Source organism: Hemitrygon akajei, chromosome 8 (genome assembly GCF_048418815.1).
Source record: "Hemitrygon akajei chromosome 8, sHemAka1.3, whole genome shotgun sequence".
Taxonomy (NCBI): Eukaryota; Metazoa; Chordata; class Chondrichthyes; order Myliobatiformes; family Dasyatidae; genus Hemitrygon; species Hemitrygon akajei.
The window spans coordinates 70,013,519-70,029,335 of NC_133131.1; the positions used below are offsets into that span (position 1 = coordinate 70,013,519).

Below are 15,817 nucleotides of genomic sequence, written 5' to 3' on the forward strand. Positions count from 1 at the left end.
CTCTCTAAATGTTTTAAAAAGCTCAAAAATTGTAACATTCATTAGAACTGGTTGGAAAACAGGGTCAGTAAAGTCCTTACTGTAGCAGAAACGGAGGTGCTCAACTAGTTATTCAGTGTTTTCAGAACTCAGTCTCACAGCTAAGAGCTTATTGGTGAGAGCTTAAAAGCAGAGGCATACAATATTATTCCAGCTACTGGACAATGCTTTCGTTCCTGAGGGCAGGCAACGGTTTACTGAGAAGTTGACGGATAAGCCAGTGGATTTCATCACCCATCTGAGGGGTGTCATCGGCTTAGTGGGCCTGACAGAGAATGTCTCAGGGATACAGCCCAGTGGTTTTGGATGCATTCTGCCAAGACATCTCTCTCAAACAATGAGTGCAGCTTACGAATGCAGAATAATGCCTCTGCACACTTTGCTTCTTCTGTTGCCTAAAGAAAAAGTAGATAAAGACTTTTCTGCTGGAGTGGAGGCCTCCCTACTGCAAAGTGTGAGATGCAGCATATAAAGTGGATTCCAGTTTCTTCAGCTATCAGTTAACCGGGTCAACTCTTACAGAACAAAAACTGAGAAAATAGCCAGGATTCCCTGTGTCTATTTGGGGCACCGTGCCACTTAATTGGGACAGGAGACTGCTGCTGAACAGTTTCTAACAAGCGTATATCATGTGAACTTGTCTGGCCATTAGACACAACACCGGGCTTCAGGTGAACAGCTTTTAAATAGCATCACTTGCGTGTTTGTGTACAAAAAGCAGTGATTTTTGTCACTGATGGTTGGCAAGAAATAAGCAGTAAAACAATTCAGAACTGTTTTGCTCACTGCGGTTTCAAGCATTCAGACTTGGAGATTGCAGAAACCATTGTGAGTGAAAATGAAGCGATTTCACTGCTTCAACAAGTTAGAAACTACTAGGAATTTGAAGGTATCAACAGTCATCTGGAATGTTACAATGAAAACGAAGATTTGGAGGATGCAATCATCAAGAACATTGTATGAATGCAATCCATTACCTCCACTATGCGTCTGCACCGATTTTGTTCATTTATAGTTAATCAAAAGAACACGACAGCGTAAATCCCTCCATCAATAACTACTAGAAACATACAAAGTTTTATAGCTCTGTCGTAGTATTAGTAACGTTCTACTCAGTTGAACAGTTGTTTGTCTTTTTTAAATCCTTTTTAGCTATTTAGACAATAGACAATAGGTGCAGAAGTAGACCATTCGGCCCTTCGAGCCTGCACCGCCATTTTGAGATCATGGCTGATCAATTCCTATCAATACCCGGTTCCTGCCTTGTCCCCATATCCCTTGATTCCCCTAGCCATAAGATACCTATCTAGCTCCTTCTTGAAAGCATCCAGAGAATTGGCCTCCACTACCTTCCAAGGCAGTGCATTCCAGACCCCCACAACTCTCTGGGAGAAGAAGTTTTTCCTTAACTCTGTCCTAAATGACCTACCCCTTATTCTCAAACCATGCCCTCTGGTACTGGACTCTCCCAGCATCTGGAACATATTTCCTGCCTCTATCTTGTCCAATCCCTTAATAATCTTATATGTTTCAATCAGATCCCCTCTCAATCTCCTTAATTCCAGCGTGTACAAGCCCAGTCTCTCTAACCTCTCTGCGTAAGACAGTCCTGACATCCCAGGAATTAACTTCGTGAATCTACGCTGCACTTCCTCTACAGCCAGGATGTCCTTCCTTAACCCTGGAGACCAAAACTGTACACAATACTCAAGGTGTGGTCTCACCAGGGCTCTGTACAAATGCAAGAGGATTTCCTTGCTCTTGTACTCAATTCCCTTTGTAATAAAGGCCAACATTCCATTAGCCTTCTTCACTGCCTGCTGCACTTGCTCATTCACCTTCAGTGACTGATGAACAAGGACTCCTAGATCTCTTTGTATTTCTCCCTTATCTAACTCTACACCGTTCAGATAATAATCTGCCTTCCTGTTCTTACTCCCAAAGTGGATAACCTCACACTTATTCACATTAAACGCCATCTGCCAAGTATCTGCCCACTCACCCAGCCTATCCAAGTCACCCTGAATTCTCCTAACATCCTCATCACATGTCACACTGCCACCCAGCTTAGTATCATCAGCAAATTTGCTGATGTTATTGTCAATGCCTTCATCTAAATCGTTGGCGTAAATTGTAAACAGCTGTGGTCCCAATACCGAGCCCTGTGGCACCCCACTAGTCACCACCTGCCATTCCGAGAAACACCCATTCACCGCTACCCTTTGCTTTCTCCCATGTCAATGCCTTCCCCCCAATGCCATGAGCTTTGATTTTACCCACCAATCTCCTATGTGGGACCTTATCAAATGCCTTCTGAAAATCCATGTATTTCCATGTAACCAGCTAACTGGAGCAGCATCTTAATTGGGCCAAAATGTACTGGTCCCGAATCCACTGTATCTCCAGAAAACCTGGTCCCCTATGGTGCCTGAAAGCCCATGACATCAATGCAGGGAACTGGAAGACTAGCCAAAGGAAAACTGTAAGCTGCTTTTAGTTGGAATGTGTTTGAAGATGCAAGGAAGAGTTATGGTTGTCTTCGAGCAGTGCGCAGAGTATATTGTGTAGAATTATACACAGCAGTTCAGCAATGAGCTCAGTTTTGTAGTGAATGAGTCTTTAAATAACATTCACTTTGATCATTCAGTGTTAATAGTACTGGTTCTCCTGTGAATGAATAACTCCAGTCAGTATCTAGTCTAAAAGCTGATCATCGCAGTACTGTTGACATCATTTACATGAGCTGGATGCTGCAAAAACAGTGTTCATGAACAGGAAACTCTCACACCTATAGGACCACATAATATTAATTGCTGGTGTCAGCTTATCCACAAATATAATCGGAACTGGTGATTTTCACTTTACAACACCCGTTTTTCTTATATCTCTCAAAGGACAAAACTTTGAAATGTCAGGGAGTTGAGGACAGCAGGGAACCGGCATGGAGAAGGAGGTGGGGCATGACCATGCTAAATAGCAGGGCAGGCTTGAGTGTCTCAGACACCCACTCCTGTTCCTATTTTCCAATGTTCTTGTGAATCCCTCGGCCTATATCTTCATTCTCTGCTATTTCACATGCTTGAGGAGATACTGAGGCCTGTAAATCAGCTGTGGCTCAGCTTTAATTCCCTATCTTTGCTGAGTTGGCTCATCTCTTTGGAATTGTCAGTAACATGCTGTGCAGCGGAAGTTAAACATTAGCAACTGCCCGTGATCTCCACTGAGTGATACCTACTGAAAAGACCAAATGTATGGGTATTAGACAAAGGTTAAATTAGGTTGAACTGTGACTCAACCCTTGCTTGGTCAAAGGGGCCCAAAATGCTGAATGTTTGTTTACAGTTGAGATGAAGGCCATTGGGAATGACGCTGCCAGTTTTTATTGACTGCATCTCTCCAACAAATTGGGAAGAGATTAGTTAGTGCACTGGGAAGCTACAAAGAACTAATGCTTGTGAAAAACTAGAACAAGCTTTGGAACAGTTTCATTTCTATTTACATGGCTCAAAGAGACAAATAAGTAAACTGGAAGCATGCATTGAAGTAGTCTCAATGTGGGTGGGAAAAACCACACACACAAAAAATGCCTGGCATTGAATGCCAACAATATTCCACCACAGGCCACAGAATAATGTCTCACGTTAGGGTGGCACACCTCAAGGTTCGGCTGAAACCCTATGAGACACGGCAGAGGGTCCACACCTCTAGCATTCCAGCACTCTACTTGACTCGACAAGGAAAGGATTGTGATTTCTTCATCACAGTAAGTACCCAAATGAGAGAAAAAGCACTTGCCATCTCTGCTGTCGAGGGCATAGCTTCCGAGGCGCAGGGTGGTACCACAATGGTGACAGGAGAAGCAGCCACGGTGGAAGAAGTGGCCCTCGACACTGAAGCGTTCCACCACGTAGACCCGTTTCTTACACAAGTAGCAGACCTCACTGCTGTTGGGGCTTTCCACCTGCACAAAGAGATAACACACAAAATATTCAGCAACAGCACCAGATATGTCCAAGGCTACTCCAACATTGTAAATCTGACATTCTACATAACATACTCCGTATATCTTCTATATTCTGTACATCCTACCATATACATGTATTGGACTGAATCTACCATGAACCAACCTGTCCCCGTGCTTATCAAACCCATTTCCATCCAGAGAGAGAATCCTGACATGATTCCCCACAGGCAGTGGGTTTCAAGCTGATTGCTGAAGGCCAATACAGACAAAGGTCTTTCCTACCTTAAATGCTGAGAACACTCAGGGAAATGCTGGTCGGCTGATTAATTCAATTCCCCAAACATAAAATGTCAGTGTAATTGAATTTTATGAGTATACCAACAATCAACCAATGCACAAGTATTATCTAAGATTTGTTAAGTGCAGGCAGGAACTGGTTCAAGTTTTGAATGGAACTGAGCCTTCTGGAATCAGCAGTGAATGTAAAAGACAGGAAATAGGAGCAGGAGTAGGCCACTCAGCCCCTTGAGAGTGTTCAATCATTCAACAAGATGGTAGCTGATCTTCTACATCAACAACATTTTCTTGTCCCATCCCACCCATGGATGGCCATTCCTCAAATCTCCAACAAAATTATCAGTCAGTTTTGAATAAACCCTACACTCTCTCAATCAGGGATTCACCACACTTTGAGTGAAGACATTTTTCCTTATTTCAAGCATAATATCATCCTCTATTTTGAGATTAGGATCCATAATTTTAAACTCCTAATTCAGAGAAACATCCTCATACGTAACTTATTGAACTTTCGTTCTTTTCAATGTGAGAACAGAGACCAGTTCAATCCATCTCTCATGTGTCAGACTCACCATCCCAGGAAGTAGTATGGTGAATCTTCACTACACTCCTTCTATAGCAAGTACACTCTTTGCAGGCAAAGAAAACAAAATTGTATACAAAACTCCAACATTGACCTGAAATTCCTTATTGATTATTTCTCTCTTATCTAGTCTTACTGCATACATCATCAGTAAATGCCAATATTTTAGACAGACATGGCATATAATTGTTAAACAGGGCGTCAATCAAGATGCCTGCAATATCATAAAAGGTCACATCCAGAAAAGTGGAGAAACCTCACTTCTGACTTTGTCCTAGAAGGAATATCATTGTTGAGCAGTCTGAAAGTGCTTGGGATAAGGCATCCTGGAGGTGAGATCAACACCACCACCTCTCTGTTTGTGCAATGTATGATGTACTGACTATTCAGCAGAGGTTCTTCCCTCTGATGCCCACTGACTTCAGTTTTATCAGGACTACCTGATGCCAAGTTTGCCCACAGTTTATTTCTGGATTTCATCTCTTTTGTCATGTGGGAACCACGGTTGTGAAATGGGATCTGGAGCCAGATGGCTCCAGTGAAAGTCAAGCTAAGCAATGGTGAGGATGAGGACAACTGCCACTTGATACACTACCAGTGCTACCTTCCATCTCTATGTTGATGACAAAGGGAAGATTGTGCTGCAGTAACTAACCACACTGTATCTCCTGCCAACTGCAGACAGAATACTTATGGACAATTTTCCACGTCATGACCTAGGGGTATGTCTCCAAATGATTCACTAGATGTTAACACTACTGATGGCATCATTCCTGTCCTCCTGACTTCACTGTATCCACTGTAGGGTGAAACAAGTTAGTTAAAGCTTTCCTTTGATCATAGCATGGTCCTGGGGATGCTGTGGTTGATCACTTACCATCACTTCAACCTTGACTTTGGTATTCATATGCTAATAGAATAAAAGCATCAAGTGTAAGGATATTCCTGGAGCCACTTTCTCCTAGTTCAATTGTCTACCATCATTTATAGCTATACAGTTCTGTGTAAAAAGTATTAGCCACATTTATATAGCTAGAGTGTATGTATTGCACTGTGTGTTGGCATGTGGCCAAGTGGTTAAGGCGTTCATCTAGTGATCTGAAGGTCACTAGTACGAGCCTCGGCTGAGGCTGTGTGTGTGTCCTTGAGCAAGGCACTTTTCTTTTTTTTTCTTTTTCTTCACCATTAATTTTATTAATAAAGTTCAATGCTGATTCAAAAAAATATCTTTGTTAACAGATTTATATGATTATACCAAAGCAAAAAAATACACAAGGGCTGCATGGAAACTTTGAATATGCAGAGTGTATGATCAAAAACCACTGCCTGTTAGGGTGGTGCAAAATTATTCAGAGCTTCTAAGGCACTTGAAAGAAAAGAATCGTCTCTGGTGTTATAAAGTTTATGATTCTAAATTTGGATAATTGCATCTTTTTGCTAAAGTTGAAAACATAAACAGAAAATATCTTATAATCTGACTACATTAAGTATGACTAGCTCAAAGCCAGTTAATTGTATTGGAGTTAGCTTGTGGTGATGATTATCTATTGTGGTATTAATCTGGTTATCTGGGTAGCATTTTTAGCATTGTACTGATAACTTTGGATCTGGTCAGTGTATTCTGGTTAACCTGATGTAGTGCCTGCTATGAGTGCATACTTCTTTGCTACTCCAGTCATTTCTTTGTAGCTTCATTTGCCTTCTTTGAATCTGGCACTCCGATCTGGGCTGTAGACTCGTAGGTAATTGGGATGGTGACCTCTGAAGACTCCAGAGCTGGCTTGGCCAGTGGCGCTTCCACTGTCAGCACACCAGTGGGTGACAGTGTTGAAGAAACTACACCAGCATCAATGCCTTGTGGGAGGAGATATTTTCGAGTAATACACCTTGAAATAAAACCATGTTCATCTTGTCTTTCCTCGTGTTTGCCGTGGATCTCTACATAGCCATCCTTGGCTTTGACGGTGATCTCTTCAGGGGCGAAATGGTTGACATCTAAACTGACCTTCCACTTGTCAGAAGTGACCTTGATTTCCGAGATGCCGGTGCTCTGCTGGCGGCAGTGGCTTGGTCGGTCGCTTCCGTAGCCCTGGCTGCAGCTGGGGCGCGGACGCTGGGCGGGTGAAAGGGGCGCAGGTAACCGGGCCACTCGGGACCCCATTCGTAGGACAGAGCCGGCGGCATGCCAAAGAACTGGTCGAAGAGCCGGCTCGGGTAATGCCAGTCCCGAAAAGGTTCCCAGCTGGGGCTGCGCATGAAACTGAAGGGGATCTGCCGCTCGGACATCCTGGGAGGGAGAGGCAGGCGCAACGTGGGGAGGACTGGTTGGGACGCTTGCTCGGCGCTGCACAGACTGCGACTGGACTCTCTTCAAGCAAGGCACTTAACCACTCATTGCTCTGCGACAACATCGGTGCCAAGCTGTATGGGTCCTAATACCCTTCCCTTGGGCACCATTGGTGGTGTGGAGAGGGGAGACTTGCAGCTTGGGCAACTGCCAGTCTTCCATAAAAAAAAACCTTGCCCAGGCTTGTGCCCTGGAAACTTTCCAAAATGCAAATCCATGGTCTATCGAGACTAACGGAGGCCTACACAAAAAAAAAACACATTTTCTGACATACCGTATGTGATTCTGGTACAGGTCTCAATTATGGACCCATATCAGAATGGGAAAGGTGCAGGGAGAGGGAAATCATGGTTGGGAAAAGGGGGAGGGAGCAGGAAGCAGCAGAGAGACATTCTGCAATGATCAATAAACCAATTGTTTAAAATCAAATGACCTTCCCTGGTGTCTCAAGTCTGGGTGCGTCTGTACCTCCACCACCCCTGCCCCGGCACTCCCTCTCTACCTCCAGTCCCACACCCTTCCACCCTCGCCACTCCCAATATCCTTTGCTCCAACCACATTTACAAATTCACTCTCTGCTCCACATAGACAGATACAGTAGTGTGCAAAAATCTGAAGCAACTTAGCTATATGTACCTAAGACTTGCACAGTACTGTATGCAGCAGGACAACACAACTGTAATTTGATTTACTGACTGTGGGATCATTTGGCGCAGTTGCTTCCATGATGTTATTGCTGGTTAGTGCATTGTGGTCCTGTGTAGCAGCTTCAGAATATTTATTTTATTTAGAGATTCACCATGGTAAGAGGCCCTTCCAGTGCACCGAGCCTACACTACCTGATTACACCCATGTGACCAATTAACCCACTAACTTTTACGTTTTTGGAATCTGGGAGGAAACTGAAGCACCTGGAGGGGACCGACATGTTCACGGGGAGAATGTACTGTACAAGCTCCTTGTAGACAGCAGTGGGAATAGAATTCAGCTCACTGATGCTGTAACGGTGTTATGCTAACCACTACACCACTGTGCCACACATTCCACTATATATGGTGTATCCTATCAGAATCAGGTTTAATATCACTAGCATATGGCATGAAATTTGTGGCAGCAAGTACAATGCAATGCATAATAACAATGAAAAACTACAATAAGAAATAGATTTTAAAAATTTAAATTAAATAAATAGTGCAAACAGAGCAAAAAAAAGGAGAAAAAAATATTGAGGTAATGTACACGGGTTCATTATTCATTCAAAAATTCGATGGAAGAGGAAAAGAAGTTGTTCCGAGAACATTGAATGTGTGCCTTCACACTCCTGCACTTCCTCCTTGCTGGTAGCATTGAGCAGAGGGCATGTCCTGGCGGATGGCAGTCCATAATGATGGATTGAAGATGCCCTCAGCACTGGGGAGGCTAGATGATGGAGGTGGCAGAGTTCATAACTTTCTGTAGATTTTTCTGATCCTAGGCAGTTGCCCCTCCATAGAACCAGGTACAACACGCTCCATGGTACATCTGTAGAAATTTGCGAGTCTTTGGTGATATACCAAATCCCCTCAAACTCCTAATGATGCTGTTGTACCTTCTTTGTAATTGCTTCAATATGTTGGGTGCAGGATGGATCTTCAGAGATGCTGACATCAAGGAATTCAAAACTGCTCACCCTTTCCAGTGCTGATCTCTCGATGAAGACTGGTGTGTGTTCCCTCGACTTCCCCTTCCTGAAATCCACAATCAGTTCCATGGTCTTATTGATGCTGAGTGCAAGGTTGTTGTTGCGACTCCACTCAACCAGCTGATCAGTCTCACTCCTGTACTCCTCCTCAGTAATATCTGTCCAGTGGTACCTCTTTTTAAATGGGCATGGTCTCTTTCACGTTTCTCATATGTACCAGGAACTATAAATTACTATATTACTATATTACTCATATGACTTCAGGATGCTACCCACTTTGGCTGGGCTGGTAATCAAAGCTGCACTGATTTCAGCTGTTTAGAATTGAATCTAAGTAGATTTTTTTAATATGCAAGGTTGTTGATCTGGACTGTACAACCAAAAAGTGGCATTTAATAGTTATTTTGAAAGGCGGATTTGAGCAAATGAACGGGAAATGCTTTCAGAGCAAAATGTGAGGGCTGGGGGCAATGCTCCCTCTAATTTTTAGTAGTCAATGTGCACAAAAATCTTATGTTGCGCAAATTTTTTTCATGTGACAAAAGTATGTGTGCACTGAATGCACACATGGCACAGTTTATGTAGGTTTACAAAATATTTGACATAAAACTGCACAGAATAACAGCAAAATAACATACATATTTAAATCACTGTTATTTTTTCTCTCTCCTGACTTTGGCATTCACCCATTCTTTGTAAACTCTATCTAGACTAATAGAACTTCCATCCAATTGATAGCTTTTGATTCTCATTAACATATCCAAATAACATTCACCTAAACAGTTTCTCAGCTTGTTTTTGAGTTGATTCATTAGGCTAAAACCTCGCTCACAGTCCGCACTAGACGCAAGAAAGGTTCCCCCAATGTCCATCAACTGTGCAAGGTCACAAAATTGTTCATTTTTGTAAACTTTACGATATGAACACTGTCCGCCAAAGATGGCTGCTGCCGCGATGCAGCTGTACAAACCGGAACAGGAAAGGTGACGTGACGTAAATTAGTGACGTGCATTGTGGTATTTGAAAAACTGACTAACTAGTTAACAGAAACATTTAGCTAAAAGATTATTTTCAATAAGTATTATTATTAATTACTACATTATTTTAGGTAACTAACCTTTCATGCGCAGATTAATTTCCTTTGTGTGCTGGTTGAAAAACGTGTGTGTGTGTGCACACACGCACAGCTTAGAGGCAACATAGGTTGGGGGAGTTTGATAGGCAATAAGGAGTGGATGGGACTAACTGAATATTGTTTTTAAAGAGCCAGTTCAAATATTATCAGCCAATTATCAGTTAGTTATGCTGTAAAAAATCTATGATTTTATGAGATAAATACTGTACAATGGTGTTATTGTTTGAGAGCATATAGTTGACACATCCCAGAGCCAGAACAACATGAAACCTAAAATCCTGACCTGTCTTTTAACTTCATCAGTTGTTTCAATGGATTCCTTTGGATGCTTATTTTCTTCCTTGTTGTCCTCAATCAACAGCAAATCTACTGCTTTTTCCCCAACCAAGGACTTATTTACACCTTCTATCGATAATGTATCTTGTTCAGCCTCTGCCTAAATACAAATTAAAGGCAATCAGTGCAATGTTCAGTTCATTGATTCAACAGAGTTAATAGTCTTACTAATACCAGAGTTAGTAATCTCAGTCTTACTACTGGAAGAGTTCCAAATGCTTAAACCACACAGAGTTCCTGGCTTGAGACCTAAAGTAACCAGGAATTCACTAATTATTAAACCCTTTTCAAAGGGAAGGTGAGCCAATGCAGAATACTGCATCTCTCTTCATTGTTCAAAGAGATTTGTGTAAGTGCGGACATAATAGGGTAAATGTTGAGTTACTGCTAATTGTGTTGACTTCGTAACAAAAATATCTCAGATAATTAGGATGCACAAGCACTCCTTTCGCATCATCCTCAACCCAAGTGCACCCTAGGGCTGTGCACTCTGCTCACACATGACCACACAGCCAAACACCGAGTAAACACATTGTCAAATCCTTTGATAACATAACAGGCAGTCAAAACTGCCCAAATGCATCGCTGGCACCAGCCTACCTGTCATCAAGGACATGTATACAGAAAGGTGCCAGTAACATTGTGAAGAATCCCACCCACCCTGCTCCTGGACTGTTTGTCCCACTCCCATCAGGGAGGAGGCTACATAGCATCCACGCCAGGACCACCAGACTCAAAAACAATTACCTTCCCCATAAAACAAAACTGATCAACACCTCCACCCACTAATTCAATCACTACTTTTTCCCATCAGTCACCTTTTGTCACCTACATTTGATCTATGAATATAAGCTATCATATATGTTTATACTTATGGTGTGTTTTGCTTTTCTCATAATAATTGTGTTCTTTATCTTTTGCATCTTTTTATGCTTGCATCGGATCTGAAGCAACAACTATTTTGTTCTCCTTACACTTTTGTACAGGAAATGACATTAAACAATCTTCAACAACATACTTCAATAGATCTCATAAACGATGTTTATTGTTGGTGAATTACTTTGGGCGAGTAAAAGTGCCTAATACATGTAAGCTGGCAGATAGGTTATCAAATGAACATTTACATTATCATATTAGTGATATTGTGTGATTTTAACTCATTTATTATTTAATTCTAAAATAAAAACAGAAAATGCTGTAAATACTGGTGTTAGAAGCTAGGGAAAGGAAGGTGGGAATGAACGGTGATGGCTGTGAGCTTCCCAAACCTACTGAAAGCAATTTTTGCTCATCCAATGCCAGACAAGTGCCTTGACAAAATAGAGCAATTGAGGGGCCAAAAGAGGTGCTGAGGTGAAGTTGTGTAGCTGAGGAGAAGGGAAGACATCGTCAACTGACTGGCTGTGGGTCTCCAGTTTCATTCTGCTTCTGTCACTGGCTGCCTTCAGCATCAGTTCTGAAGTCCATGAGGCTCCCTATTTCCCCTTTTCTCATTAAACCTAACTTTATCTGATGACGATACTCAGAAATACCCTTTGTGTGTTTACAGCATCTGTGGTTCAGAAAGAAACAGAATTAAAATCCGAAGGGTCACACTGAGTGAAACATTATTTCTGCTTTCTTCAATCTGCAGAAATTGTTTGACCTACTGAGCATTTCCATTACCACCAGACGTTATTTCAGATTTCCAATAGCTGCAGTTTCCCAATTTCCATTCATTGTTAAATGCTCTCCATTTTCTCAGGTAAAAGAAACTCATAGCAGAACTGACCTTTTGTCGCTTGCTCTCAGACTCATTGTCAAAATCTGCTTTTTCCTAGAAGGCAAGTCAGAACATCTTGTTACTCCACAACATCTCAGATCCCTCCTTTCATCTTTGTATCATGAAACACTTGTCTGATAGTTTCTGTTCGCAATCCAGCATTTAGATACTGTCTCACTGTAAGTGAGCAGTATCCCTTTGAGCATTCAATTGGGATAAATATCCTTTATCAAAGTGATAGTCCCTCTCTAACACATTCACTTTACAACACGTTTTTAGATGGATCAGTGTGGAAATATTAGGACAGATGACTAAAGGCTTCACCAATGATGAAAAGTTAAGGGGTGTCTTAAAAGATGATGGAGGTGTAGCAAGATTTATCAAGGGAATCCCAGAGCTTATAATCTTGGTATTTAAAGAATGGGAGTTTTAAATTGAGGCATTAGTTAATTAGGACCAAAGATGAATTAGCAAGCTTAGTGTGAACAGGAGTTGGTTCAATAAGACAACAACAGAATAGTGAATAACTACATGTATCAGTGTGGAATGAGGAAGGCCAGGCTAGAGGGCACTGGAATAAGTTCCTAGTTAACAAGGGAATGGATAAGGGCCAAGCCAGGGAGAAGCCAGTCAACTGGCTGTAAAACACAGAAATACAAAATCTGTGCCTTCCAGTTTTACCCTTTTTAGTGTTGTCTGTCTTCAGCTTCTAAAATCACCCATGTTCTAAAATTCCTGAACCTCCTGACTTCCCTTTTATTCCTTAAACCAAACTTTGGGTTACTTGTACCAAACATTTATCTGTTAAAAATACTCAGAAATGTCCTTACATATGTTGCTCCAGATTTAATCTCTCTCGTTCACGGGACCCTGATTGGGGGGGGGGGGGGGGGCTAAGCAGGTACCACACCTTGCCCAAGGGTGACCTGCAGGCTAGCGGAGGGAAGGAGCGCCTTACACCTCCTTTGCTATAGACATATCTCCACTCAGCCACCCAATTCCCCCGAATAATGTCATAAAATTTGACCAAAACAACACAAAGGTGGACTGTGGGTAAATACATTTTTTCAGTTAGAATGCTACATCCAGGCAAGACACTATACACGTGCACAATGGAACTCCAGAGGAATTTCCTGGCGCCTAGTCACCGTCAGTCCATAAGAGGAAAGGCTGTGTCAATGAGATACCCTGCTTCTAAACCTGTTCACTGATTCAAGTAAACCTTACCAGAATCTTAATCCTGTAGCACACTAGAGGGAAAAAAGCAAGTTGAAACTTCAACTTTTTTTTTAAGAAGCTGCAGTTTGCACTTAAGAGGAAGGTTGAGAGGTTGACAAAACCATCAACCTAGTGGTGTGAGGTTGGTGGTAGCTCTACTTCCTTGAAGAGAAAGGAACTCTGAGAGAGGATGCAAGTCTTATCTGGGACAGATGATCACTGTCACTGTTGTATGGAGTACTGATGAAGACACAGCCAAATTACTGTGCATAGTTTTGATCTTATTATTTAAGAAAAGATATACTGACATTGGAAATTCACAAGGCTAATTCTCAGGAGGAGAATGATGAGTTGTCTTAGGCTTATAGAAATAAACAGAACCTTTACTCACCCAACCCACATCAACCATCAAGCACCCATTTAGTCCAATGCTACATCGATTCCATTTTTTAAAATTTCTCCCCTCATTCCCTTGCTCATGTACACAATCAGGGAGATTTATAGTAATTAATTAACTTTGGGATGTAGGAGGAAACCAGAGCACCTGGAGGAAACCACTATGGTCACAGCAAGAACGTGTGAACTTCATAACGACAGCACTAGAGATCAGGGCTGAATCCAGGATATTGAAACTGAAAGGCAGCAGCTCTATCAGCTGTTTCTCTGTGGGATCCTCCCTGCTCCAGTCTCCTAGATTTTGTTGGCTGTAGTCACTGGAAAAATACAACTGGAGTAGCAGATTAGCCCAAACTCTTCCTGTTCATTGGACAGACATTAAGATCACATCCCCAAAAGCCTGAGATTCCAGGAACCCTGCTTCTTAGCAAATGCTCTTTCAGCAGGCCAGCTGATGCCTCCATCCAAAGGATGGTTGAGTGTGATATGAATCCAGGATAAAAAATAATATTTCTACAAAACAATCGACAATTCATGCCTAGAGGCCTTGTGTAATCAGAATCCTGTAGGCTAAAATTCCTCCAGAAATGTAACATTTTGAATTACCTTAGAGATCCGTTTGCTGGCCACATTTTTACGGAGTGTATTGAGGAACATGAGTGCTGACTTTGCAGATGCCAGAGTCAATGCTGCCTTTTTCCTAAAGCCTTGGTTTTCTGGGAGAGAAAATGATAGCGAGTTTAGGTGTAACCTGTCAGGTGTAGTGGAACTTGGCAGTTAATGAGACACGGGACAAAACCCACCTGGGGATAAATTCCTGAAGAATTCATTGAACTGGGTCAGGTACATGATCATGCTGAGTTTGTCAGGGTTAGTGAGAGTAGCCATCTCCTTCCCTGTCATTATTGGTGAGATTCCAAACTCCTTTTCTGCAATGTTGAATGCTAGTTGGTTGTTTTCTGCCACAGATTCTTCTTTCAAACCCTCAAAGTCACTGCAAAACAAGGAAGACAGTTCAGTAGAAAAACAGGCCAATGGATGGCATGGACTCACTGGGTTGAAGAGTGTTTCTGTGCTAAAGAAGAGAGCTAGTTCCAGCTCCTGCTCTTTTTTTTTGTTTATTTATTCGCATGATATCCAAAATTTGCACTTAATATCTATTCCTTAGCCAACACAACAGGCACAGTCCTTCCAGCTGAGGCAATACTTCAGCTGCAGTTTGTCAGGGTCACCTAGTGCAGCCTTGTCTACATGTGTGAGACCTGACACAGATTGGGGGACCTGCTTTGTTGAGAACCTTTGCTGCATTTGCAACAAGCACGATTTCCCAGTGGCCAATCATTTAGATTCCAATCCCTATTTGGACATGTCTTTCCATGGCCCTGATTTCCTCCAGCATTTTGTGTGGGTCTCTCTGGACCTCCAGCATCTACAGAACCTCTTGTGTTTACAATTTAGCTGCTAAATCACTCAATCATTATTCTTTGGATTGCAAAATGTGCTTGTTCACACAGCAATAATCATACTTCATTAGCAACTTCCTGGCTGTAAAATGTTTTGAATGTACTGAAAGCATGAAAGCTCCCATACAAATGGGGAAAAAATCACACAGACAAGATCACAGGCCAGCTTGGTCATAGGTAATTATTGTGCTGTTATGGATACCTAATGATGTCCCCAGAAATGTACACACAAAGACAAGAAATTCCACTCCCTTTAAAGATTGTGTTTGTTCCAAATTGCCATTCAGCCACGTGTTGAAATACATTTGCTGAGGTAATAAAGGCAGGCACATATACTAATTAGTACATAGCAAGCTCAAATAAACAAATGGCAGTGGGATTAATGACCAATTAATCTGTTCAGTAATGTGGATTAAGGAATAATTGTTATCGCAATTATTATTTGCTGGCTATGAGCTCATGTTTTAGACATCAATCCATTATACTCCCAAGAACAGACTACAGTATCTTTATTATGAATAATGGATGGTAGGGGTATGGAGGGCTATGGTCTTGGCACAGGTCGATAGGAGTAGTCAGTTTAAATGGTTCGGCAT

The 15,817-nt window shown here is 42.0% G+C and overlaps 1 protein-coding gene and 1 pseudogene across 10 annotated transcripts in view; both read right to left on the reverse strand.

Annotated features, from left to right (window-relative positions):
- The window catches only part of LOC140731965 (F-actin-monooxygenase mical1-like), a 257,596-nt gene that overhangs the window by 61,671 nt on the left and 180,108 nt on the right, over positions 1-15,817 (reverse strand). For 7 of the 10 annotated variants that reach the window (XM_073053995.1, XM_073054004.1, XM_073054000.1 and 4 more), the window contains 5 exons: positions 14,562-14,752; positions 14,365-14,474; positions 12,154-12,198; positions 10,330-10,482; positions 3,835-4,000 (listed from right to left, as the gene is read on the reverse strand). In XM_073053995.1, the coding sequence (XP_072910096.1) occupies positions 3,835-4,000; positions 10,330-10,482; positions 12,154-12,198; positions 14,365-14,474; positions 14,562-14,752 (665 nt within the window). The remainder of the gene's footprint in view (positions 1-3,834; positions 4,001-10,329; positions 10,483-12,153; positions 12,199-14,364; positions 14,475-14,561; positions 14,753-15,817) is intronic. The other 3 variants (XM_073054001.1, XM_073054002.1, XM_073054003.1) reach the window with 3 other exon arrangements.
- Positions 6,092-7,231, reverse strand: LOC140731966 (heat shock protein beta-1 pseudogene; annotated as a pseudogene).